At 38.3% G+C, this 26,406-nt stretch overlaps 1 protein-coding gene and 1 long non-coding RNA gene across 3 annotated transcripts in view; one reads left to right on the top strand and one right to left on the bottom strand.

Annotated features, from left to right (window-relative positions):
• The window catches only part of LOC124169056 (alanine--tRNA ligase, cytoplasmic), a 253,582-nt gene that overhangs the window by 23,049 nt on the left and 204,127 nt on the right, over positions 1-26,406 (bottom strand). For both annotated transcript variants that reach the window (XM_046547527.1, XM_046547526.1), the window contains exon 19: positions 19,598-19,790. In XM_046547527.1, coding sequence (XP_046403483.1) covers positions 19,598-19,790 — 193 coding nt within the window. The remainder of the gene's footprint in view (positions 1-19,597; positions 19,791-26,406) is intronic.
• Positions 9,143-9,940, top strand: LOC124169057. Its single transcript, XR_006867024.1, has 2 exons — positions 9,143-9,658; positions 9,742-9,940. It is a non-coding gene; the product is annotated as an uncharacterized LOC124169057 (long non-coding RNA).

The following is a 26,406-nucleotide window of genomic DNA, read 5'->3' as shown; positions in this document are numbered from 1 at the left end:
AAGAAACCCATAAGAAAGGCCAATCAGCTTACTTTTAAGTGCCTTAAGTGTTTTCATATCGCCAAAACTTATTATGTGCTGGCTGGGTGGTCCCTATTGGAAATTTCTTATAAGAAAATTTCTTATCAGAAATTGGACATATTTCTTATAAGAATATTTCTTATAAGAATTTTTCTAAAAGAAAATTTCTTATCAGAAATTGGGCATATTTCTTATAAGAAAATTTCTTATAAGAATTTTTCTATAAGAAAATTGCTTATCAGAAATTGGGCATATTTCTTATAAGAAAATTTTTTATAAGAACTTTTCTATAAGAAAATTTCTTATCAGAAAATGGGCATATTTCTTATAAGAATTTTTCAATAAGAAAATTTCTTCTAACTATCAGTTACAAAATGTTATTTATAACAAATTTTCTGATGGAAATATTTATTATAAATATCATATCAACATGCTTAAAACACTTGCACAAACTTCTATAAAAAGCTACATAAGATTTACATCCCTACTGAGAGTACAAAGTTAGCATTATACCTAATTCAATCCAAATGTAGACGCCTATATCTGGTATACAGCAAACCTAATGATTTCCCATGAACCAAATGTAGATGTCTATCATCAGTGTACATCAAAAAGGACATTGAAGCTCTGTTAAGTTCACCTGGCTGGCCAGAAAAGGCGAGATACCATAGAGGTCTTTTAAGGCATGGGTTCTGTATAGGGTTAATGTCCCCACATGCTAAAAGAAACTAAAATCAATGAAACCAACCATAGCCTAGAATGATGGACTGATAATTGAATACAACTTTGGCAATCATTACGCAATGAAAGATACAGGAATTGCAATATGGAATATGATTTAACCTTGAAAATTGAAGAAGCAAATGAAATAAAATTCAATTTCCACTGGGGATAGGTACTTCAAGAAATTATATGGGAAGGAAGAGTAAAATTTGATAAATAAAATTCATATGAACAATGTTTATTTAAGATACCAGAGAGAATGAGACCTCTACATGCAGATTTGGATAGATAATGAAAGAAATAAGCAAAGCAAAATGGAATTTGATGCCATTTTAGAGAAAAGGATACGTAGAATATGGCTAACAATAAGTGCAAGATTTAGGGAAATTAATAGGAATCACAGAAACACTGATTGATAATAATAGTTGATATATTTTCCATAAAATAATAACTGTGCAGATGTTGGCATACTCATACAAATTCATTCTCATTCTCTTCAGAGACGACTAAATCACTCTCTTTGTCCATTAAAACACGGTTTTCATTAAAACTTCCTCTTATGTTAGATATGCCACAATCTGAAAAATATACATTTCTATCTAAATTAATGATGAAAAGTTTAAAATTCAACGAAACTATCTGTTTAAGGTAACATAATACTAGGAATGCCAGTTTTTTAATACTTACCGAATGAGGTCAATGCCTTATTTTGGTTAGAAGCACACGACTTATTTTATTAAACTGCTATCACAAAGACATAGTGAATGATTAACATATAAAAGCAATCCCTAGCAACCTAACAACCAAACAAGTTTTGGTTGTTAGGTTGCTAGGGAACCATGTGAACAGTATCCTGCAACGTATGCAATCGTAGTATACATCGTGGTTATTCATGGCCCATATCGAACTTCCATCGGTCAAGTAATCTGTAGACTCGAAAGAGACAGATCTTATAAGTCTAAAATTTTTCATGTGCCCTCAGCTATACCTAACAAGTAGCATTAAAGAAGCCTCCGCTTCTTGGAACCATTTATGTCAAATACCATGCTGAAAAAAACCAGGAAATTAGCAGAACATTACTTAAAAAGAGTTATACATAATTTCCAAAAATTATCATATGTAGAATTCCTTAAATAATTATCAATTGCCAACATAAGTTATGGTGACACGCCTGCTGGATGAAAACATAAAAGGTATGCGACCTGCGCAGCATTATTGTAGAATTCTATAAGAAATGCAGATTTCTTATAAGAATTTTTGTAAGACTTATAGAATCCTATAAGAATTTCTATAAGACTTATAGACTCCTATAAGAAATATGTAAGACTTATAGAATCCTAAAAGAATTTCTATAAGACTTATAGAATCCTATAAGAATTCTGTAAGACTTATAGAATCCTACAAGTCTTACAGAATTCTTATAAGAATTTCTGTAAGACTTATAAGAAATTTTCAATAGGGGTGATGTGCCAAACAATGTGTTAAGATTTCTATCAAATGTATATTTCGTATATTCGTGGACAATGCCGTTTTTTTATCAACAGAAAATAGTATCTATGTACTTTTTTGTAGTCAAGGGTTTGTTGTGTTACTTTGTTGTGACTTTTTAAAAATGGTTGAAGAATAAAACTTGAAGTAGATAGTGGATCCTGTTTTTTCTCCGGACTAACTGTCGAAGCTTTCATAGTGGCACGAAGATTTCGTCCACTGGTTACCGAAACAAATATTTTTTATCAGGTTATGGGCCCAGCAGGCATAAGTGCGGAGAATTAAACGTGTTGGTGAAGAGGACTATCGCTTGAGTAAACGGTGATAAACTTCGAGTACAAATCAACCAGAGTCTGGCTTGTAATAACTCGTCGAACTCGTAACAAGAAAAAAAAAGAGGAACGATGTCCGGACGGCGGCAAAATCAAATGATGGATAGCGAGTCAGCCCAAAGGCAGTTACCTGTGGCGGATAAACTTGAGGGGCCGAACTATTACGAGTGGACACTAAGAATGAAGGGGTTATTCTTAAAAGCTCAATGTATTGAAGCTATCAAAGGTTTTGAAGAGTGGACGATAGAAGAGAACGGTGTGTTAGTCGCGGCAGATCCGCCGGATTATGAGGTGAAACGGAGGAAAAGGCTGGATAACACATGTCTGGGACTCATCTATCGTAACGTTCAGAAGACTTTTCTGGAGCATGTGGACGCCTGCGATAATGCTAAGGCAGCGTGGGAAGCGTTGGAGACCATGTGCACGAGTTACGGCCGCTCTGAGCTATGCAGCTTCAATCGAGCTATGTGGAACACACAGAAGACTAAGGAGATGAGTATTTATCAATATGTTGCCATAATAAACGATTATCGCAGGAAAATCAAGAAATGTGGTATGGAAATTGATGATGATATGCTAGCTAATGTATATCTAAACGGCCTTCCATCTGACTGGAAGTTTTTTGTCCAGAGTTATCGGAAAGGGAAATTAGTCTCAAGAGAAGTATTGGGTGACATGCTTGTGGAAGAGCAGAAGATGCTATGCATGTCAAGAGAAAAGAAAGAGCTCAAATCTGAAGATAATAGCGATGCACATCAAGTTTACAAGGTCACAAAGGAATCAGAGTTTTCTGAGCATGGAGTGAATAGATTTAAAGGGAAAGGAAAGAACAAAGGTAAAGGTGGAAGAAAAAGCCATCCTCCCATCTGTTATGTATGTGGAACAGAGGGACATCTATCTTTCCAGTGCCCCGACAAGAAACAAAATTCTATTGAGAAGAATCAGAATTTTGAATCTGTGAAGAAGGGGCGAGCTTCTGTCATCACAAGAGGATATAAAGCATTGTGTACTCACCAAGAGAAAAGTATAGGAGGTGGGGGATTATGGATACTGGACGGTGGAGCATCAGACCACATGACCAATAGAAAAGATTTATTCATAAATCTTTGTCCCATAACTGGTCAAGTTGTTGTGGGTGATGGATATGCTTTGGAAGTCAAAGGAATTGGCACCATAAAATTGGAGATCTCCACTGAATGTGGTGGATTTACAATAGACTTCTCAGATGTACTGTACATCCCTGATTTGAAAGATAATTTGTTATCACAAGGAGTGTTGGACAAGAAGGGAATGAAGTTCTCATGTTATCAAGGGGTGAACGAGATATCAGATGAAGGAGAAGTTTTCTTAAAGGCATTTCTCGTAAATAATTTATATTACATCACTACAGTGGGAGGAGTCAGCATTGAAGATGTCAAGATTATTTCTGAGACTAAGAAAGCATCCATAGTATCTACCATAATATGGCATGATAGACTGGGGCATCTAAATGAAGATGATATGAAGAGAATTCCTTTGGATAAAAAATGTGGAATTAACAATTTTGATTGTGACACTTGTAATGCTGGGAAAATGAAAAGGTTAAAATTTCCTAACATAGGTGGAGAAGATACATGCAAGGTCTTGGATAGAATCCATTCTGATGTGGCAGGTCAATTTACACCCAAGACTTTCAATGGAGCTAAGTACTTTGTCACATTTATTGATGATTTAACAAGGTATTCTATGGTCTACTTATTGAAAAAGAAGTCAGAAGTATTTGAAAATTTCAAGAAATTTCAACGTAGAGTGGAGTGCCTGCATGATAGGAAAATTAAGGAATTCCAGAGTGACAATGGTGGAGAATACACAGATAAAAAATTCTCAGTACACCTGGAAGAATGTGGAATCTTACATCGTTTCTCAGTGGCATATACTCCACAGCAAAATGGGGTATCTGAGAGGTACAACGAAACTATTCTGAATACAACGAGATGTTTACTGATAAAATCTGGTCTTCATAAAAGATTTTGGGGAGAAGCTCTCATGACTGCTGTACATCTCAGAAATTTGTCTCCTACTTCTGCACGGAATAGCAATATTCCAATGAGTTTGTGGAAAGGACGGGAACTAAAAGAGATAGATTATAACTATCTAAGAGTTTTTGGATGCCAGGCATGGGCATGGCAGACAAGAGAGACAAGGGATGGAAAATTGAGTCCAAGAGGAGAAGAAAGCATCATGTTAGGATATGAAGAGGGCATCAAAGGATATCGACTTTGGAGTCTGAAAAAGAAGAAAGTAATAATCAGCCGAGATGTCAGGTTCAATGAATCAAAAATTTCCTTTCAAGATGAGCCGAGATGATATCAAGATTCCCGATCTAGACAGCGATGGCAAACCTGATCCAGGAGAAGACATTGTGGAACAAGGCTATGTTTTCACAGGCGATGGAAAAGCTGAGGAGACTAAATCAAACCAAATTTCATCACACCTGGAGGTGATCCCAGGTCTGACTCCAGTGGTCCCAGATTCAGTTTCAGGGGGAGCAGTGCCTGAGATACCGGAAGAGACAGCGCCTCGTGTTGCAGTTTTAGAGGATGATGTTGAACAGCCTGTCTTGATTGTCTACCCCACAGTTACTAATTTAGAGGTACCAGTGACAAACCTTGACCCTGGTGAGGTCGCAGGTGAGATACCAAGCCAGTCCATTCCAAGGAGGTCAAAGCGTGTTAGGAAGCCAACATCTTGTCAAAGCTGCAACTATGCTCATGCAAGTATTGAGTGTACTTCCATTCCAGGGACAGTAACAGAGGCTTTAAATAGTAAAGATTCTGAGTTTTGGAAACAGGCAATGCAAGAAGAAGTAAAAGTTTTGTCAGACCAAGGGACATGGGAAATAGTGCCAAGACCAGAGGGATTAAATATTGTAGGTTCAAAATGGGTGTTTGCTTTGAAACGTAATGATAAAGGGGAAATTATAAAGTTCAAGGCAAGATTAGTTGCTCAGGGATATGGTCAAATTCATGGAGTTGATTACCATGACACATTTAGTCCTGTTATTCAAAAGAAAAGTCTGAGGCTTCTGATAGCTATTGCTGTTGAGACAGATTTAGAAATGGATCAGTTGGATATTGTAGGGGCATATTTAAACAGTAAATTAGAAGAGGATGTGTACATGGAGATACCAAAATATCTCGGAGAGAATATAACGGTTGATAGAAAGTTTTATGTATGTAAGTTAAACAAGAGTATATACGGTTTAAAGCAATCAGGTAGAAATTGGTATTTGCATCTAAGCTCAATTTTGTCTGTGTATGGATTAAAACAGTGTTTAAGTGATCCATGTATTTTTAGCATGTCTGAAGTAGGGGTTTATGTTGATGATATGTTGCTTGTCGGAACGAAGGACAAGATCTCACAGTTTAAGAGTTATCTAGGTAAGCATGTAGGAGTCAAGGATCTTGGTTCAGCCCATAATATTTTGTCCATAAGAATACAGAGACCTGGAAGAAGTGTGGTATATATTGATCAAGAGAATTATATAAAATATATGTTGGAAGAATTTGAGATGCAAGATTGTCATGAGGTGAATACTCCTTTACCAGTAGATTTTCAAGAGAGAGATGTTGAGAACCAAATAAGCAATTATTTGTATCGAAAAGCCATAGGTTGTTTGTTGCATTTTTCTGGAAATATAAGAACAGACATTTCCTATGCAGTGTGTATTTTAAGTCAGTATATGGAGGAGCCATGTCAAACTGATTGGAAAAATGTCAAGCATATGTTTAGATTTTTGTCTAAGACTAGAGGTTATGCTTTATGTTATCAAAAATGTCTTGTGTTGTTAGGTTCTCATTCAGAGATTGAAGGTGAAATGATTATTGCATTTTCAAAACAGGTATTGTCCGAGGGGGAGTGTTAAGATTTCTATGAAATGTATATTTCGTATATTCGCGGACAATGCCGTTTTTTTATCAACAGAAAATAGTATCTATGTACTTTTTTGTAGTCAAGGGTTTGTTGTGTTACTTTGTTGTGACTCTTTAAAAATGGTTGAAGAATAAAACTTGAAGTAGATAGTTGATCCTGTTTTTTCTCCGGACTAACTGTCGAAGCTTTCATAGTGGCACGAAGATTTCGTCCACTGGTTACCGAAACAAATATTTTTTATCACAATGGTAGGCTGTGGTCTTTCCACTTTGTCGTTATTATGAGGCAATCTTGATGACTCGGTATGTCTCTTGTGGGGGCAGTGCATGATGGCCCCTAAGAATCTCTGATCCCATGGCACTTCAAAGGCCAAGCAATGATTTTAGTACAGCCCTTCTTGCTTTTGAAAAGTACTTCAATTAATATAAATAGCTGGAATTATTTTTAACCACAGGCTTAACAAGACATTTATAATTTTTTTAACCATATTTCTCTTAGACTTAAAATTTTTCTGTAAAAACACATTTTTAGCAAAACAATTCACAACTTTCTATATCACTAGCAAAATGATATTTCCATAACAACCATAAATAATAACAGTATCTAATTTATTTAGATCATTTTCATGACTGAATGGGTGGAGCTAGGTAGAGGGTTTAGGCAATGATGTTGTTTGTCACCAACTCTGTTCAATATGTATGTTGAAGGCATGATAATTGTGACAGTGGATGAAAGAGAAGAGGGAATAAGAATTGGTGGAGTAAAAATAAGATGCATTAGATTTGCTGATGATATGGTGGTTTTAGCCGAGGACGCAGAGTCATTGCAGATATTGGTAACTGCAATGACTCTGTGTCCTCGGCTAAAACCACCACTGCGTTGGAGGAAGGAATGGAAACATATGCCCTAGGAGGAAGAAAAGTCAAAATGACATCACTTTGACCTCAAAATGACCCACAAAAAGTCACTATTCAGTCAGGACTGTGAAGGTGACTTTTTGAGGGCCATTCTGATGTCAAAGTGACATCATTTTGACTTTGAATTCATTTGTACAAGTTTTCACTAAAAGTGAGAATCTATAAAAAAAAAAAATTGTCAAATATTCTCTACGATACTCACTCTCCCCGCATTCCAACCTGAAGGTTGGTTTGGAAAGGTGAGGGTAGAGCTCACCCCTGACACTTAATCACACAACCACGCATGCGAATACCACACCTTAAGGAGGGGAGCCAGTTCCTTTCCCTGGGCTAGTTCTACAGATAATTATTAATTTTGGGGAGCCCAAAGTTTCCCCCCAGGTTTGAACTCCTGGGACCCATCTGCCAATAGTCAGTGGCTACATCCAATAGGTCACTCAGTGGCATAGCCAGGTTTTAGGCCTAAATTTAAAAGGTGGCGCCCCTTAAGGCGCCTCCCCTCCTTCTCTTCCCCTATTGGTACCCCAAGATGTGACTGCACCACTTGCCCTGGGCGATATATATCGTGAAATATCGCGATAATTAATTGTATTGGGAATACTAATTTGAGTTCTGTACATTATCGATAAATGATTGTCCAATAAATAGGGCCCAATAAAAGTATCGGGACCGATAGAATATTGGAACCGATAAAATAACACGATATATCGTCCAATAAAAATATCTGGTGCGATAAATTAACTGAGCCAATAAAAATATCGGAATCGTTAAAAATAGTCTCCCGATAAAATACTACGGAACGACTATTATGAGGTAGAAATATCCTTTCGATAAAATATAAAGATATATCATCCGATAACAAATATTAGGTCTGATAAAAATCACCGTTTGACTACGCTTGAATATCCGATAAAAAAATCGGCACTGCTAAAATATCACGAAATATCATCCAATAAAAATTGCTGCTTGAATAAAATATCACGATTTATTGTCTCACAAAAGCCGCAGCTGCCATAAAACATCGTGATTTATCAAGGTTCTTAGACTGTGATTTATCACCCGATCGTGTCGTTATGCACGATAAATTATCATGTTTTGGCATCGGGAAATTAGTTTGGGAAAATGTTTAAGGCTGGAATATGTATAGGGTTGGCCTTCGTTTATGCTAGACCATAAATTGGTGCGTTAAAAACTTACTAATGTATGGTACATCGCAATATTAAATAGGAGGTATTTTTTCATCGAATTATATAACGTGATATATTTTATCTGAAGGCAAATTTTTATCGGGCTGGAGATTTTTTTATGAAATGATACATCGTGGTATTTTATCGGTAGGCGATTTTTATGGGCCCCGATATTTGTATCGGATGATATATATCGTGATATTTTAATGGATATCGGATGATATTTATTTTGATTTTTTTGTTCTCGATATTTTTATCGATTTTCGTCCGAGATTTAATGACGTTATATGATCATTGTTCCTTTAAAATGGTCTATTATTCGCTTTTACTGGAAGAAAGTCCCCGGGAACGAACATATTATGCCAAAATATTTCGAAGGAAATCCGTGACGCGCCATATCTAAACTAGAATGCGCCGCGGTTTTTTTAAATAACTCATCATCGCTGATTGCTGCATTTGCGTAAGAAATAATTAAGCCTCTCCTGGTTTTCAATAATATTTCCAGTGAGAGCTCGTACGTGCGTTACCACGGAAATAATAGCCAATAATAAAATTGGTCTTCATTTGAAATCAACAATGGAGCGTTTGTTTCACTGTAATGTGCCATTTCTCGGATTATTTACGCTTGTTTTTACAAACGAGACAAGAGATTGCAACCATACAGGAGAGGAAAAGGGAATGAAAATTTGCTTTATATTGCTCCAGAAGATGAGATGCTTGAAGCAGCTAATATGCCAAAACTTCTCTGGATGACGAGAAGGATTTAAACAACTTTGAAGAGCTCCTATAAACCTCATCTCTCTTCAAATCATTTGTGAGTAAATTGACTGGTATCCGCTCTACATCATCCATCAAATTATCACTTCTATTTTCCCTTCTTGTGCCATATGTTAAACTTAAAATTTATTTTGGTTTCCTTTCTCACAGGTTTAACATCGTAGACAAATTGCAGTTGATCATACTGATGGAGTTTTCAGCCCATGTGACCAGAAATATGAATTTGCTCGCTGCATCAATTGGGATGGAGAGCTTGGAAAAATTATGTTCAACAAACCCTACATCAATAAGGCTATTTGCAGTTAGTATCAATTTTTCTATTTTATGTATCATCAAAATTAGAAACTTTCAGCTTCTTGATGTTATTTTTTCCTTTGTTTGCAGTCCCACGATGGAAGAATTTCCCTCAGGGTAAAGTAATTAAGAAGAAGGCAAAGATCAACAAAATTGCTTAAGCAACTAGAGGCAACTGAAGGGAAAGGAAATGCTACAGAATCAACTGTAATGGCCAATGTAGATAATTTTTCTCGATTTGTATTTGAAGAGGGAGAAAAGGAACATTAAAAGGAAAATTAAAAACAAATCCTGAGGATTTTCTTCTTGTAAAATCTATCTGTTTTTTGTTGCAATAAATCCTAATAAAGGCTGAGTTTCATATCTGAAGTGTTTAATTTATCCCTAAATGACAATCTAAATACAGAAATTATAGTAAGAATTGTCATTAGAAGAACAAATAGGTTTGGTCACAAATAGTCAAAGTGAGGTCAAAATGATAGGTAGTCATTTAAAGTCATATTGACATCATCATGAGTCACGAAGGATGTCATTTCAAGGAAGTCATTTTGAGGTCACCGTGACTACCAAGCCATGACTTGAAAATGACATCAAGATGATGTCATAATGACTTTTCATTCCTTCTTGGGTGGAAAGAAAATAAACGTTAAGAAGACTAAAGTGATAAAAGTAAGAAATGTACATGGTATGAGGGTGAAGACAAAAGAAGGTGAAGTACAGAATATGAGAAGCTACAGCTACTTGGGAACTTTGTTAACTGAAGACTAGAAAAGTATAGGAGAAATAAAAAGAAGGATAGGGATGGCGAAAGAAGTTTTCAAGAAGAAGAAGAAAAGAGCCTTGTGTAACAAGGCACTGTAATTGAAATTGAGGAAGAGATTGGTGAAATGCTATTTGTGGAGTGTGTTTATGTATGGATGTGAGACTTGGACGATGGGGAAGAGAGACAGGGACAGGATTGGGGCGTTGGAGATGTGGGTTTGGAGGAAGATGGAGGGTATACGGCGGACGGATCGAGTTAGGAATGAGCAAGTGTTAAATAGGATAGGTGAGAAGAGAACGTTGATGGACAAAATAAATAAAAGGAAGGGTAACTGGCTGGGACATTTGATGAGAGGGAATGGAATTTTGAAAGTAGCTTTGGAGGGATCGGTGGAAGGGGTCAGAAGGAGGGAAGGGGTCATAAGGGGAAGGAGAAGGCTGAAGTTCATTGAAAACATAAAAATTGGAAGATATGGAGACTTGAAGGAGATGGCCGGAGACAGGAGGGAATGGAGACAGCATTGGCCGCATTGGGGGACCTGCCGGCGGGCAGAACACCACAAGATGATGATGATTTTCATTTGAATTGGTACCGAGTACCAAATGCCTGTAGGAAAAACTTTTCTTATATATGTAATTCTTTTTTTTTAATAAATGCTGAGGTAAAGACATTCATAAATTCAGGCAGATCAAAGTGTGCCAGATGTTGCTTGTTTGAAACAATTTAAAAGTAAAATAAATTGATTTGGGAAAATACATAGATCTCCATGATTTGATAATCATTTAAATAAAGTTTCTCGATCAGCACAAACCGATAATGGAATTATTTTAGCATAATAATGACAGTGTTAAAGTGATCAGATTAATTAAATTAATTTTTTTTTCAAAGCAAGGTTTAGAACAATAAACTTCTTTAAAACGATAACGCAATCATCACTGGGCAAACAAGGGATTTGGTGTAGCTACTTGCATTGATGCACAATATGTTGTTTGGTGTACGAGTGTTCTGTCCATAGAGACGTTATTTTTTGCGTCTACATACTCTTGCCCTGCTCCGCTCTCCACTGAGCAATGACAGTCTCTCATGAAGCGGCCAGGTACTTGAGCACATTGCCAATGACATACATATTCCCCATCATTCCCCACACAAAGCATTTTCATTTTACCTCCAAACTTAATCGAAATCATCTGTTCTTAATGTTTCAATTAATCAGACAAGTCTACATTGTATGTACAAAGTTTAACAACCAGTGCTTTCATCTTTGAAATTCACAAAACATGCACTTGGCAGTCCCATTTGCCTCCAACTGAGTGAGGCATCAGAAGAGATGTTTTCACCCACATTGCTATCTCCTACACATTTCATTTAAAAGGCAGATCATGTGCTTTCCCGAGATCCTCAAAAATCATTGACACTGACTCCCCATATTGTCTACTCATTATTGTTTAGTGATTGGCTACTGAAGCACATTAAATATATTAAAATAGGTCAGATTCCTTTCCGAGAATAACTGGAGTGATTTGTCGGTCCTCTCTTCTTGCACATATGTATATCAAGTGTTGGTATGGTATATGGAGGAGGCAATCGACAGCTGAGGTCATTTGCGCCATGAGGGATTGGTGGGTGAGGAAGGGTGGAGGGAAACCCGGCGTCGGCATTAGCCTGCTCTTAATGAAAGGCACCAAGGGGACCACGGGTTAACGTCCCATGCGACGGACGGAGTGTTGCGCTTGGAATGTCCTCCACACAATATTCAAGCAGGGATCGGGCAGTCTCTGAAAATTCTCTGCTGCTGCCGGGATTTGAACCCGGGCCCACCGGGTGGGAAGCCAACACTCTAGCCACCACACCAACCCAATCCCCTGTATATCAAGTGTTCAGAATTCCCTTTGGATAAGGGGTGCACGTGACATCATGTGCTGGTGAGTTCACAATGAGCAAGAGTTGCCCTCATCCAGTAGAAAGCATGGTTGTGCACATAACACTAAGCTATCCTCCCACTCATGTACAGTAAAAGTTCGATTTTACGCACTTTGATTTTACATCAAGTCTCGTTTTTACGCAGCGGCACTCAAGTCCGGCCGGAAAGCATAGGGAATTGCAATGGTGAAACTTCGAGTTTACATCTTTTCTTGATTTTACGCAGTTTTTCGATTTTGCGCAGCATAACCCCAGCCCCAAAGAGGCCGCTAATCTTGATTTTACGCAGTTGTCCTTCGACTTGTTTTGAAAATCCCGACTGGAGCAATATGAAGTTAGGTTATTTATTCGTCTCAATGAGTTGCAAAAATGAATACAGGAACGGTTGAAATGACGTCACGCTGTTGAGCGTGAAACTAAAAACATCGCGAATCTTATTATTGCTGGGGCCCCTACGCCCTCTCAGTAGTATTTCAGGCTCCTTTACGAATGCGAATATTGCTCTAAGTTCAAATTTGCCGAAGGAGGAAATGTCGAAACTTAAAACATACGGCAATCGCCGTGTATGCGTAGCTACTTTTGATTAAGACAGATGATCGCCGGAGATATTAACATTATCACATTTCGTTTATTATTCGACTTATTGATCGACGCTGTTTATAACATCTTTATTGTAATTACAGTAGATGGTCGTTGATACGGAATTATGTACAACGGAATATCTATCTCTAACGGAAGGTTTTCTAGAATTTTGCCAACGCTACGCTTTTCGTCGCCCCAGCGAAATATAACGGCGAAATGAGCCGTTAAAAATCCTTCCGTGCCAAAATTTTGGCTTCCAAGGGGAATCAAAAAAGATAGTCGTACTTCTAGTATGGACGTAAGTCGATGGTAATTCAACACGATGGTAAAAGCAGTGTTTTCTCATTCCGCGGGCTAACCCCGCATCTAGGGGACGAATGGAGGCGAGGGAAAGTTGCTTGCGCGGCGCGCTTATCAGAACCGACTCAACTTGTATCTCATTGTCAGTGGGTTTTTAAATGAAACATGGTTGGAACTTGAATAGCTATAAGCTAAACTCCGCTAGGAGACAAGCGTTTATTTTTAACGGATCGGGAGTTAATGCCCTCGGAGAATAACTCGCGTCGTCAATCGTCACGTAATCATTGAAGTCAAATTCAAGACGTGAGTGATAAGGCAGTCCCTTTAAACTCAAGAATGGCTTAACACCATTAAATTGAAATACAAGAAGTGTCCGGTGTTGTTATCAGATATGGGGAAGCAAAATATTACGTGAAGATGAGTCACACGGCTTTTGAGTCAAAGGTCCCGGCGCTGAATTCGCGGAAGAATGCCGACAGAGAAGCTATACCCGGTAGATTAAATCTACTAATGCTAAAATTTCGCGGGAAAATGCTTTTTTAATGCGTAAAAATTATAAAGTGGGAAAATTGTTCCGGACTATTAATAATTTTTTTACTCATCACTGGCGGCATGACGTAGTTGCGCGGTTATTTAAATAGCTCACTTAAAAAAAAGTGATCTAAACACCGGAAAAATCTGAATTTCCGAATATCCCGGGTCCTGTGTGCTCCGTATTATCTATGGTATGCTATTTGGAAGGAGGTGACCGACAGCTGGGGTCATTAGCGCCATGAAGTAAGGGCTGGGGGGATAGGAACCCTATGTTGGCATTAGCCAGGTTGTAATGACAGACTCCAAAGGGACCAGGACTTAACGTCCCATCTGCTGGACAGAGTGGTGCACTGGAAGTGCCCTCCACATTACACTCAAGTATGGATAGGGCCATCTCTGATAAGTTTCTGCTACTGCCAGGACTTGAACCTAGGCCCACAGGGTGTAAAGCTTTTGTGATGTATTAGCGAAATTTTGCTCCCTGTTAATGGAGTTAATTTGGATGACTATCCTCAGATATCTCATTTCTTCAATCTCCAATCTTTGTTTGTCTGCAGGTGGTTAAACGGATTTCCTGTAAACTGCTTTTAATGAGAATATTTTCCAAAATTAGCTACTCTGCGAGCATTTAGTAACACCATTCTGGAATTTCTCCTGGGTAAAAGAAGTAATCTTAGCACCAGAAATGCTAGCAATTCAACCATGTTGTTCAACCACGGGAAAAATTGTTCAGGAATGCAACGTTGTTTCTCTAAAGGTAACATGTCATCTGTGGTGTTGCTTGTGAGTAAATAAGATTATTAGGCTTCATTTTCTTGCCTCCAAATGAGTAATAAAATCCGGGAAACGTATTTGACGCAATTGAAAAGGATTTCATTCTCTTTTACCGTAAAACCTCACATATGAGACTTTTTCTGGTTCCGGTTCTGGCTTAAATCAGACCTATACAAAGTGTATGACTGAGTGTTCTAAAAATAATGAGCAAATGTTATCCTGAAATCTATACTCCTCCTCAATACCAACTCTTGATTTTACACACTTTGATTTTACACAGTGCCCATATTTCGGTCCCTCCAACTGCGTAAAATCAAAGTTTTACTGTATATAAAAGATGGTTGATACCACCTTTCTCCACTTCATCAACCTGAAGAAGCCAGTAGGAGCAATGTCGGCAAAACTGTTGCCCACAAAGATGGAAACGCCCCGCACCGCATATCCTGTAAACCTTGTCAGCTCAATCCTCACCACACATCCAGTGCCTACACAAGGACACACTGCATAACCCACATAATGTCCTCAGGCATATTGCTTTAAAAACTATTGCTGTGCTGCACATAACATAACAATGCTTAAGTTTTTGTTTCGTAGTTTACAAAATTGTTTCAGTTTGTAACTTGGTTAGCATTTGCCAAATGATAAAAGCATATTTTTGGAGGGGAATGTAGAGAAGCAAAGCTTGACCGCACCATGGTGCATGGACAGTTAATCACTGGCCACTACACAGTGAGGTAACATCTTCAAAAGTCATAGACATGCATGAGGGCAGTTCAGACTAGCAGGGTACTGTGCTGCAGCTCGCCTGTGTACCCATGCCCCGATAATGCTGTACTTTCATTTTGTTTTGTGTTACAGAGTATGAAGATGAGGAGAGTATTTCATACAGTAATTGCTGCATGTACAGTTGAGGACCTCAAATCCGGAATCCAGAAACCCAGAAATCTGGTTCCTCTGCGTAGTGTATCGACTAGCCACCCGGTGGCACCACTCTCCGAGCATTCCTTGTTTTGGGACGAGTAGGAAGTTAGCACACGCTAAGAACGTACACTAACAATTCCTAGGCAGGGACACGCAGGGATCTCAAATATGGAGCACAAGAGCCTGAGCGCATTTATAAATTAATTAATTAACAAAAAACAGAAGCATTTGCACACATTTACTGTCCGACTATGGAAGGTAACGATATATATCGCAACGTCTGCCGGCGAATGCTATCAACAAAAGCTATTGAGCATGAAGAAAAAGATGTATTTATTGCCTCTTTTCATCCAGTATAAAGCACATATAGTTTATGCAACGGAAGCTACGGTCGTGATTTGACGACTTCTTTGGCAAGTTTTTTGCCTCCTTCAATGCAGCGAACTTAGGCGATGAATGTTCTTCTAAGGGTTGTCTGACAGACAGCTTAATTAGCAAAACTAAAGTTGGGGAAGTAGAGCCAGAGGGGTCTGGAGGCTAATACATAGCGAGGGAAGCAGGTTAGGAGGAGGAAGGGGGTGGGACAAGCACAACAGAGAAACACAAAGCAAAGCTAAGGTAAGGGAGAACAGCAATGTACACCATGTGAGACGTGGGGAAGCAATTTAGTACAAAAGTGGAGGTTACTCGCATATTATGGTGGCATTTTGGAAAAGATCAGGAAACTTTTCCTCAAGGACAAATACTGTGGCCTTCTACAATAAAAGAGGCAATGTGAAAAACCAATTATGTAAAACAAAAATCAGACCCTCAGATAGAAGTGTGTGGATTGGTTCAAGTGTCGTGATTGTGGGACAACATTGGAAGGTGTTTCGAAGTTCAGACTGAAGAACTTAAAAGTTGATATGTCACCCGTAACATATCAGGGTCTCTGTTTGGCAAAAATCTAAGATGGAAAAAGATCAAATGAGTGATTTTGTGCCAACTATTCTCCACCTCAAACCCAAAGGATGCAATATGAAATAAAATAGTAACTGCTAAATGGTCATCTTGCAAATGAAAGCCTCAATCCTCTCCTAGACATCCGCCACGCCTCCTCAGCCACATGAACGCCAAACAATACTACATATGTATGTAGTTGTCGCCTTGTGTTTCTGTCAGCCACCGACCCTCCAACTCCTCCCCTACCCACCATCTCAACCAACCACACTGTAGAAAATTGCTCATCCTGTCCAAGCAGACTGTTAGAGAAAACCATGATCATCAAAATAAATACTCTAGTGGAAATTAAAAAGTGTTGGTGCAGGTTCAACAAGAATTACAGATTCCACAAAGTAATGCCAGATACCATCGTATCATGTATCTATGATTTTGGATTACATACACTAGTGCCTTTTCCGCCAAAATTAGTAAGCTTGATTGAGAATTAACCGCTCTTATTATTATGTATTTCATTAGGTTAATGTAATAGCCTTCCAAGACACCACAAAAGCTTTCCACAGCCATGCTTCTTTCCAGAAAAAATAATATTATTTCTTTGCAATTACATCAAGAACTTAACAGAAAAAAAACTAAGAAAGAAATGTGCTAATAACACAAAAAATATAACACCATTATACATCAAAATTATGAAAGCATAAAAGGAAAAAATAATAAACCAAGCACCCTAAAGGCACAACATTGGTCAAAATGTTTTATTACAACTTAATCAAGGTGTGAACAATTGTTTTGAGCACCTATTCCAGAAACAGACACTATTTGAAATGGATTCACATTTCTCAACACAAAAACATAGATATGCTGTTGTGAAAGACACAGCCCATGGTTTCAGTGATGCTCACATACAGTTGGATTTGGATGGAATGACACAAAGAAGGCAATTAGAGTACAGATTTATACTAGCCGGTAGTAGTATAATGGTAATAGTAGATGATGGAATTATACTAGCTCCTTTGAGCTACACTAGTTCTGGTAATTAGATCCAACAACAACGTTTGTAAGGCATTGGCAGACCCTTCTTTTGGATAAAAACCAGATCTAATACAGTAATAGATTGATAATCCAGAAACTGAAATAACGTTGGCACTGAAGAAAACCGATTGTTTTCCAGAATTTTACTAAGAGTTCATTTTTAAAATTTGAACCCCTGAAAAAAACAGCTAAAAATTAAATAGGAGATTGTCATAGCTAGTTTGTCAGTCAAATTTGAGGCGGCGACACATTTGCCTTTTTCATCTTATTTCTTAGGTTTTATTTCCTGACTTGGAAGATCTGCAATACTAAGAGCACTCAAGGGATGTGCCTTTGCAACTCACGGCCACCCTCTCTCCGCATGCCAATTGCTATTGAAATCACAACGGAACAACTGAAATTTTTCCAAAAGCAAGTTTAGTGAGTATAGACAAGGGTGGCTGCAGAAGTTTAAGTATCACAATGGTTCTCAGTATCACAAAGTAACCAGAGAAAAATTGCCACCAGATCATGATACTGCCAAGAGTAAATCAACAAGATGGGAAAGGTGATATAGAGACATGAGATGAAGAGATAAAAAATTGTTCATTCAAGTATTCATTCATGTACCGTAGTTTTTAATAATAGTTGTATTACCCAAGCCCTTAGGAATCACTTCAAGAATTTTTAAGAATTAAAACTGACATTATTCACAAGTTCTAAGTGGGATTACTAATAATAAAAATCTCACATATGTTTATGCTCATAGACATAAGAATAACGTAAAATTTATTATTGCAACACATTAACAAATATGACCTCGTGAAAATTTGATCTTCCACTTGGCTTGTGAGATAAGGCTCCATCCATTTTGCTTGAATTTAAAAGTGGCCTAGTCTAGATAACCTCCACAAATTCAGGCCACTTAAGAAGAAAGAATTTAATCTAAAGTCTGCCATCATTTATGTCAAGAAAATATTCTTCTTTTTCTCTTTTCTAACCTCCTCACTGATTTTTGCATCACATCTGATGAATCCCTATTCCCATAAAATAAAATTCTGAGTTGCCCCACCATACAGAAACTGAAATGTTAACACTGACAATATCATTTTTCCAGAATGTTGGTCCCAAATATTCCAGAATAACAATCATATACTGTATTACGAATTAATGCCTCCAATATTTTCCAGTGTTGCACAGGATATTTAGAAGAATTTGCTGGAGAAGGAATGAATTCCAGGAATATGAAAAAATCTCTGGCCTTGTGAGCGCTGGTGTGGTAAAGGCTAACTAACTGAAGATCATATCGTAGGTTCAAGTCCATCCTGTGTCAGCTTAAGTGACAGTAAAGAGTTCCCTCACAGACCACTGTTACCTTATTCTCCTGACGTAAAAGGCCGGTTACGGTTGATCTTGGGGCATGTGTAAGCATAAAAGTAGATAAATATGGGCAAAAATGTCATGGATAAAGTGGAATATTTGTCGAACACATAACAATCTATTGGGAATTGACAAATGCATAAGATCTTAAGTCTTATGAAATGAATGGTTCCAGGGAAGATGCAGAGGAAACCACGCATCACGAACTTAGAAAACTACTTTTGCATGCATGCACTAGCTAAGACAAATTATGCATTCAAAAGTTTGTGCTCTTCTACCATCATGATTGAAAAATTCCACCCGAACCTATTGTTTATAAAAATTAACCCAATGAATTTCAATGATGTAAAAATTAGAGTGGGAAGCATAGAACCTCACAGATTCCTGCATGCCAAAATATCTTCATAAGTCAAGTAAAGCAAAATTTTTCACAAGCAGCATAAACCCTATCACGAGGGAGAAACAATGTCAAAAGGAGTTGCAAACAGACTGGATGGGAGGAAGGCTTTTGGGATTTCACCTCTCTCCTACAGGCAAATTGATCCAAAATCAATGCTCCACTGTTCTTCATCAGGCTACGGTGAAATCAACCTGAAGAATAAAACTGCCAAAACAAGTCACTGATTGTGACAGAGAAGTCAGAATACCAGCCGTCTCCCATCCCTTCAGACCAGAACAAAAAAGATATGTCCATTTCTTTGAGTTGATTAAGTGAGCAATAATTAAGTCATAAATACATCATCACAATCAATTAGCGTGCATCCAATGGATCAACGCATTTCTGTTCACAAAGAAAAAGAAGGCATGCATCACGTCTCTAACATGCTTTCTCCGCCTGTGAGCTGGAAGTGTGAGATTTGGCAAACGAGAGGGCCGTTTCCATGGCTTTGGCGAGGGCGTCAACGTTTGGCCCAGACGCCTGCGCAGACTCGGCCTTCCCTCCTCCCCTGCCGCCCAGCAAAGGCGTCACCGAGCCAACCCATTCCGTCGCCTTGAGCCCATTCTTTACCGCACTCTGCAAGCAAAAGAAACACTGCTATTAATAATCCCCTTCCAACAGTCACATTATCTTGAGTTCAGGTACAAAACTATATCTATAAAACCTTGCCAAATTTCACAGATTAATAATAATAATAATAATCTTTATTGGTCAATAGTATTCATTAGATACACAGACCTCGTCACAGATGAAATTCCTGAACATCATTCTTCATGCTTAAATAAAGGATACAAAACTAGGAATATTAACATTACAATCAAAGAAGAAGTCAATATGCAATAACTACTAGATATAGACAGATTCTGGATTTTTTTGGTACTGCGTCTGTTGCAGATATTTTTTAAATGTGCACCCTTGCGGGCTTTTTAGTTCCTGCTCTCGCCGCTAGGGGAACACTACGGCGCAGCCTGTCCGCGCACCTGCTGTAGATGCGGTGAAGGCCTGTTCGCCTGCTCTCTCTCTAGCTCTCTCTCCTGAACCGTAGAGCAGAACAGAACACTTCTCTCCCTAACTTTACTTTGTTCACCGCGATGTCTCGTCCGCCTTACTTTACTATTTGCAGTATTAAATCTGTCTTAGAAGGAGCTAACGTGCCTTTATTTTTTGTAATACGCAACAGCATCCTTAATTTTAGCTGCTGTATCATTGGATATTGGATCCAATAGAACAGGTGGCGGAGTTTTTATAGCACTTAAATCACATTTACACAGCATCGCCCACGAAATAATTGACAATGAAATAGAAAGCGTATGGTGTACAATTAAACAACGAAACAAAAGGAGTATTCATGTTTGCTCTTTTTATAGACCGCCGAACTCCGAAGTCGATATTATGTACCTTCTAGAAAATCAAATAGCCGCATTTACTCAGAGAGACAGTAAAAGTGTAATAGTAATCGGGGGAGAGTTTAATATTCCATGCATAAACTGGGATACTTACACTGTAAAACCTAATTCAAGTAATAGAGAAATCAGCAAAGTATAACTCAACATACTTGTAAATCACTCTCTCACCCAAGTAGTTGACAAGCCTACGAGAGGAAATAAGATATTAGACCTTTTAGCTGTAAGGCATGCTAAGTTGATTAAACAACTCGATATTATTGACGGTATACGCAATCACAGAGTAATCTTTGCAACGTTAAAAATTGATGTAGCGTCAGTCGTAAAACCAAAACGCAATATTTACTTATTTGATAAATACAACTTCACTAAATTTGGCGAGATGCTTAATGACCCCTACAAAAAATTCGTAGTTACATCAAAGGACCAAAGCACAGACGTAACATGGAAACACTTTTTAGAAATTCTGCGCCAAGGAATCAACGAACATATTCCGCAAAAACTGAAATGTGATGATAAGGAACCTCGATGGTACAACAACGACGTAAGAAGGGAACTAAGAAACAGAGAAAACCATACAACTTGTACAGAAAGTCCATTACGATGCGTAATAAATTGAAGGAACTTGGAGCTAAAGAAAATTACGCTGCACAACGCTCAATAACCTAGAAATCAATGCGAAAGTTTAAGAAAAAAGTACTCGGAGAATTATTCGAAGAAAATCCTAAATAATTTTGGTCGTAGGCGAGAGAGCTTCAGGGAAAACATTCAACCGTAGATTCGTTATTTGATAAAGATGGTAAACTTGTCACCGAAAATATTGACAAAGCTAACACTTTAAATTCCCACTTTGAGAGTGTATACACCACTGACGATACTCAATTCAATTTAGACATCCCATATACTGAGGAATTGATGGAAGAAATATCTATAAAACATGATAGGATAACTAAACAACTAGTACACGCACTATTTCTAGATTTTAAGAAAGCTTTCGACACTACCTCACAACAAACCTTTATACAAATTAATGTCATGCGGAATGAACGAAACAGTTGTAAACTGGATACGCGACTTTCTCAGAGATCATAAACAAAAAGTAGTTCTTGACGGAATTAGCTCTGATGTTGTAAAAGTTACATCAGATGTTCCACAAGGAAGCGTAATTGGCCCCCTGTTGCTCGATATATACATTAATGATATCTGCTCCCGCATTAGCAGTAAAATATGCATACACCCATGTCTCGTATAGCGCAAGGGATGCGTTCCTTGGGGTCTTTGCGCTATACGAATTTGCGTTATACGAGAGCGTTTTAACATTGGGAAGATAGGGATGCGTTCCTGGTAGCATAGGTCTTGGGTATTGAATTTCCTCTAAAACATATACATATATTCCCATAAATAGCCTTAGAAAACATTATTTGTATAAATGTTTATAGTTTAAAACATCTTTAAAGATAGTATTCACGCATTCAAAGACTTTTATTCACGTTAAAAAAAATTCTTACGTGCTTTTTAAATTCCCTCCTGTCGTGCGGGTGGGCTAACATCTGCTATCTCAGGGGATCGTAATGCGTTGCCGGCAGTTGACGATTTTTCAAACTTGTCTAAAAACAACTATTATGTCACCCAGGCCCTTTTGTCGCTCATCGAAATGACAGGAAAATGCTACTTTGAATGCCATTTCATAGCTAGCGGAGTTAAAGAATGATAAATCATTTTAATTTGAAGTCCTCCGAGTCATTATAGCAGCTAAGTGAAACAGTCTTTAAATGCCTTGAAACCTAACCCAGGTTTTCCTTCCCTGAAAATGAATGAACGAGATTGCATTCTTTTCCAAAACAACATCGTCTCGTCAACACTAAAAACTGGTTGAGCGGGAAAGGAGCCACTTTCAATCACAGCTTGGAGTTCATCAGAAAATGTTGCGGTGACTGCAGTATCAACACTTGCAGATTCACCTGATATCGCCGCACTGAAAATACCTGCTTGCCGTTTAAATTCTGGAACCAACCGGAGCTTTCACTAAATGTCTCGGAGCGATTACCACTCTCGTCTTTTTGTACTGATTCACTATGAACTTTCCGTATGTGTAGACCGCTTGGCTGAAGTTGGTGCGGCTGAGGTCACTGATGTTTTAACTTCGTCTTTATTCAGAATAAGGCATCGTGCGTTTAAACTTCCGAGCAATATCGCTTTGACGTTCTCCATTTTCAAAGCAATTGACCTCTCTCAAGTCCTCTTCTAGGTTTATGGTTTTTCTTGATAAATTCTTGATTTTTCTACACGCATTCCTATTTTTTGCCATATTCTCTTGGTTTTTACTCTGTATGGCTCTATCTAAATCACCTTCTTCTGCTGAACTGTATTCCTGAGACATAGAAGGCATACGACTGCGGGGAGGGAACAAAGCCGTTGTGTTTGAGACTCTATAGCGGAACCTTTTATGTGTTGATGCTATTCATGCGCCACTCGGCCACCGCTCCATTTCTCCCCCGTGAATACCGATGACCTTGAAGGCTTTAGCGTAGACTCTCTACCTGGAAGTCAATCGCCCGATTACCTATGACGTCTCAAATAATGACGTCTCACGTCTCAAAAATACGTCTCAAACCGTATTGCTGAAAAAAACTCATTTCTACTAGCCCCACGCTTAATTAACGATCTAAATTATTTATTATTATTCTGTTAAGGAGACGAGATAAATTACTTCGGTAGGCCGGCTATCTTGACCCAATGACGAGTAATACCGATACCGAGTTTTAAACCGATGCTTTTCCCTTGGCATTTTTCCACCACAATGGAAAACTGCTAATGTTATCCCCATTCATAAATCCGGGCCAAAAAATGTTGCATCAAACTATTGACCCAGCTCCTTACTTCCAGTTCTCTCTTCTGTTTGTGAAAGAATAATCTTAAATCGACTATACTACTTCACCTCCCCTCATCTCTCTGATAATCAACATGGTTTTCTTCCGGGTCGCTCATGCATGACCAACTTATCCGTCTTTCAGCATAATGCCATTAACTCCATTAATAATAAATCACAGTTAGACACCATTTTCCTGGATTTTTCCAAAGCTTTTGACTCTATCAATCATAGCCTCCTCCTCCACAAATTAGGTGAACGATTTAATATTTCTGGTAATTTCAAAAGTCTCCTAACTAGCTTCCTCAACAATCGAACTCAAAGGGTTGTTCTTTCTGGCTCATCTTCTCCTTGGCCTCCTCTGACATCTGGGGTTCCTCAGGGGAGTGTCCTTGGTCCTTATCTGTTTAACTTGTATATTGATGATCTTGCCTCTTTGCTACCTTCTTCCCAAGCTCAAACTCTCCTTTATGCTGACGATTGTAAATTGTTCAAGGAAATTCAAAAACCATCTGATTGCAAAGACCTACAAGATGCCTTACATCAGACATCGAATTGGTGTAATGTCTGGAATCTTGCATTAAACCCAGATAAATGTAGTGTGATGTCCATTTCCCTAAAGAAGATAACTCATCAATTTGACTACAGTATTTTTAATCACTCGCTGAAACGTGTATCAACATCTAAGAACCTAGGCATTATCACTGATGATAAATTAAATTTTTCTCCACACATACAATCCATCAAGTCTAAAGCAATGTCCCTCTTAGGACTCCTGTTCCGTTTCACTGAAATTAAAGACCCCCAGGCACTTCGAACTTTTTTTTCATCTATCATTCTTCCAATTCTTACCTACTCTTGTCCCATCTGGTCTATCTCTTCACAAACCAACCTCTCATCCCTGGACTGTGTCAGCAATTTCTTTGCCAATATAGTAAAAAATAGAATACAGCATTTACGCAACATGTCCACTAATGCTATTCTCTCCTCTCTCTTCATCCCTAATCTCACTACCCATAGGCTCACAGCAGATTTAAAACTTATTTATAAGATTCTCAATTCCACCATCGACTGCCCTGCATTGCTCTCTTTTATCAATTTTAAAGTTCCACCCCGCCCTACCCGTTCTCATCCCCTAATCCACATGCCCATTCCTAGACTTTCACTCACTAAACGTTCGTTTTTCTACCGCATTACTTCTGTGTTGAACTCACTCCCTCCACACATCGACCCCTTTGCACTTCCATTGAAATCCTTCATAAGCCTTTCCCTATCCTATCTGTCACCGAAGTAGTCTGTCACTGCAGTTTCTTGTTGTCCTTTTGTTTTTGTAAATGTAATTATTGTTTTCTACATGTTATATTGCGTCTTCGTCCTCTAATTTATGTATTGTTACCTGGCCACTATAAAATGGCATATGCTGTATGTGGTTATATTTCTTTAAAATAAAATAAAAAAATAAAATAAAATACTTTTGGCCATTGCACAGCAATGGATTTCGAATAATATATAAACAAAAAAGAAGATTTGAGGCAAGCAATAATATGAATATGCGTAAAATGATAGAAATTTCGTGTATACTTAGTGCAAGTTCACGTTTTATCACGAGAGCGTTTAAGATTTTTGATTAGGCTACACTGCGTTGCAATGTTTCCCCGAGGAACGAATTTGCGCTATATCGAAATTGCGCTAATCGAAATTGCGCTATACGAGACATGGGTGTATTTGCTGATGACGCTGTCATCTATCGCGAAATTAGTGATCACTCTGACTATGAAATTCTATCATCTGACTTAAAAAACGTTCATTTGTGGAGCCAAGAGTGGGGACTCGAACTTAGTATGAGCAAATGCATGTTGGTACTTTTCTTGTGGAATTCGTCCAGCTTTAATCATGCTTATTCTGTGGATGGTATTAACATAAAGGCACCAGACGAAGTGAAGTACCTGGGAGTTACGATAACCTCGAACCTCAAGTGGGGAACACATATAAAGAATACCGTATAAGCGTGCGTAAGAGGCGCACCCCTATTTTGAGCATCGGAGCTATGAAGAAAAACATTTTGCGGCATTTTTTTTTTTTTTTAATACTATCGCGCGGTGTTGCAGACGTACGCCTGGAATTTCGACAGTAATCGAACTTTCCTCTTTCAATTAAAATTGAAAGAGGAAAATTTGATAACTGCAGCGGTAATAGCGGCATAAGAGGGAGTAGAAAGAGTTCCGATCCTCTCTTCGCATACGCCGTTGCTCTACGATGCTTGTCCGATTCACGAAGAATTTTGTTGAAATGCTCTCGCAGGAGTATTGCAATAGAATTGCAGCCGTGGAAAATTTTAAGGCAAAACACGACAGGCATATAGCATGAACCTTCCCAAGAGCTTGGACAACAATCGGTCAATCTCAGCGCCGTAGGATAATAACCACGTCGTAGATTTAACGGAACCAAACTCGGCCCTCCATCAGCCAATGCCTCTGCCATTTTTTTTCCTTTCCGAGACCCCACAGGAAAATAGGAATACATCAAGTTACAGGGGAACAATGGAAACGTGTTTCATCCCTACCCCATCTCACCAACTGACCATGATCGATCTCCCAGTTTATGGAGGCCAAATGCTAGGTGAGTCATCTACTGAGCCCGAAGATATCTCGACAGCTTTCAATAATTGTATGACACGCACGAGGTTAAAAAAAAGAAAGAGATCTAAGGTGACACATATCTGACAGAATTTAAGTTTTTTCAGCTCTAATTGTTTGACACAAAGATTTATAGTTACAAAAAGGCTACTAATATTCAAAATAGTCCAAACAGGACAATTTCGGAAGAAACAAGCGTAGCATAAGCGCATTCAAACAAGACGAGACGGACCGGAAACTTTAGGCAACGCAAACTGGGTATATCACATTGCTGCGCCTTCGCC

The sequence above is a fragment of the Ischnura elegans genome, chromosome 12 (genome assembly GCF_921293095.1).
Source record: "Ischnura elegans chromosome 12, ioIscEleg1.1, whole genome shotgun sequence".
In the NCBI taxonomy this organism is placed as follows: Eukaryota; Metazoa; Arthropoda; class Insecta; order Odonata; family Coenagrionidae; genus Ischnura; species Ischnura elegans.
The sequence above is the reverse complement of the archived record's forward strand: the minus strand, read 5'-3'. Positions and strand labels throughout refer to the sequence as shown.